Raw genomic sequence first — 1,342 nt, forward strand, 5'->3', positions numbered from 1 at the left:
ATTCTCTGTATTCTGCGCCGGGATTTGAGTTTCTGAGCCTTGCCGTCGATCGCTTTCCAGGAGCTGCATGATATGAACAGGCTGAACACATGTCATCGACAGCGGACTTACGAGAACAATCGACCGAGTCTGGCCTGCATCGGCCCAGGTATATTCTGACCGTAGATTTTCGTGCATTCCTCCATCGCCGTTGTCAGGTCTCCGACTTTCTTCGCCAGGTCGTTGATGCTTTCCGTGTTTGCATGCGATTTCTGGCACCGGTGTGAGAATCATTATCGAGGGAACAGTATATAACACGCACCTGGACCAAATCCAACAAGGTTGAAAGGACGCTGACACCTATCTGCACGCCCGGCACACCAAGATTGCCGGCAACACCGCTGAAAATTCCGAGGGCTTGCTTCAGGGCGCCAGCTGCGGTACTGGCAGCATCCTTTGTCTCGCTACTCTGTAGTGTCTTTTTCAGACGGCGCATGGTCGCTAATATGGTGAGTCAAGGAACGAGTCGGGCCGTGATGGCAGAGACACATATCTCACAGCCTGTAAGCGAAGTCACGGGCCAGAGAAGGCGTGTTCGGCGGGCGCCGATTGGCTACGACGCGCGCTGGAATATGCACGTCTATATTCTAGCCATCGCAGATAATCGAAAACGCGACGGCAAACCAAATTGCTAATTTGTCGTCACTGCAATGTGAGCACTGGAAGATGGACTTACAAACGTGTTCTTGCGTCCCAGTCTCGGTGAGGAATAGGGTTCGTCGGAATACATGATTCCGAAGAAACCTGAATAGTTTACGCCTCTTAAATCTCTATATCGCCTCGATTAATTACCTAAAAATGGAATTCAAAGATTGCGGCTCACAGAATGCTTCATAAACACTCCGAATCTCGACGCCTGTTGTTGAGGAAGTAAAACAAAAGTCGTCTCTGGTAAGCGCCAGGCTATCGGGACCCGGAAAACCCCTCGCCGCGCCGGGTTTGCAGATAAAGCGCTGAACACGTTGACAGGGCCCACGATTGGACGAGCATCCTGTTATGTACGTAGCATTCTCCATAATAAACTCGAAACATGTATACAGCTGGAGGTCGAACTACAATATCGCGTGAAGTCCTCAGTGTTATTATGCTACAGGGCGAACCGTCTCTGAAAGCGTGCGCGCAACAAACAGATCTACAGCGGCAACTATCTAGAGGACTACTACCTCCGCACGCGCTTCGCATGGATAACCTGTCTCGACATTGCAATGGCTGGCCTCATGCTCGATAACTGTGCAGCGGTGTCAGCTTCGTGCGGAAGGTACCGATGGAATGAGATATACTCGTGTCAACAAGGCATGCGCCC

General features: G+C 51.1%; 1 protein-coding gene across 1 annotated transcript; it reads right to left on the bottom strand.

The window, feature by feature from the left end:
- Positions 1–107: 107 nt before the first annotated feature.
- PHACADRAFT_190914 (uncharacterized protein) lies at positions 108–475 on the bottom strand (the record flags this gene model as incomplete). The annotated part of the gene is made up of 2 exons (XM_007391069.1): positions 108–251; positions 302–475. 2 exons carry the CDS (start codon positions 473–475, stop codon positions 108–110), a joined length of 318 nt encoding a protein of 105 aa, XP_007391131.1.
- Between the last annotated feature and the right edge of the window lie 867 nt (positions 476–1,342).

The sequence above is a fragment of the Phanerochaete carnosa genome (genome assembly GCF_000300595.1).
Source record: "Phanerochaete carnosa HHB-10118-sp unplaced genomic scaffold PHACAscaffold_1, whole genome shotgun sequence".
NCBI lineage: Eukaryota > Fungi > Basidiomycota > Agaricomycetes > Polyporales > Phanerochaetaceae > Phanerochaete > Phanerochaete carnosa.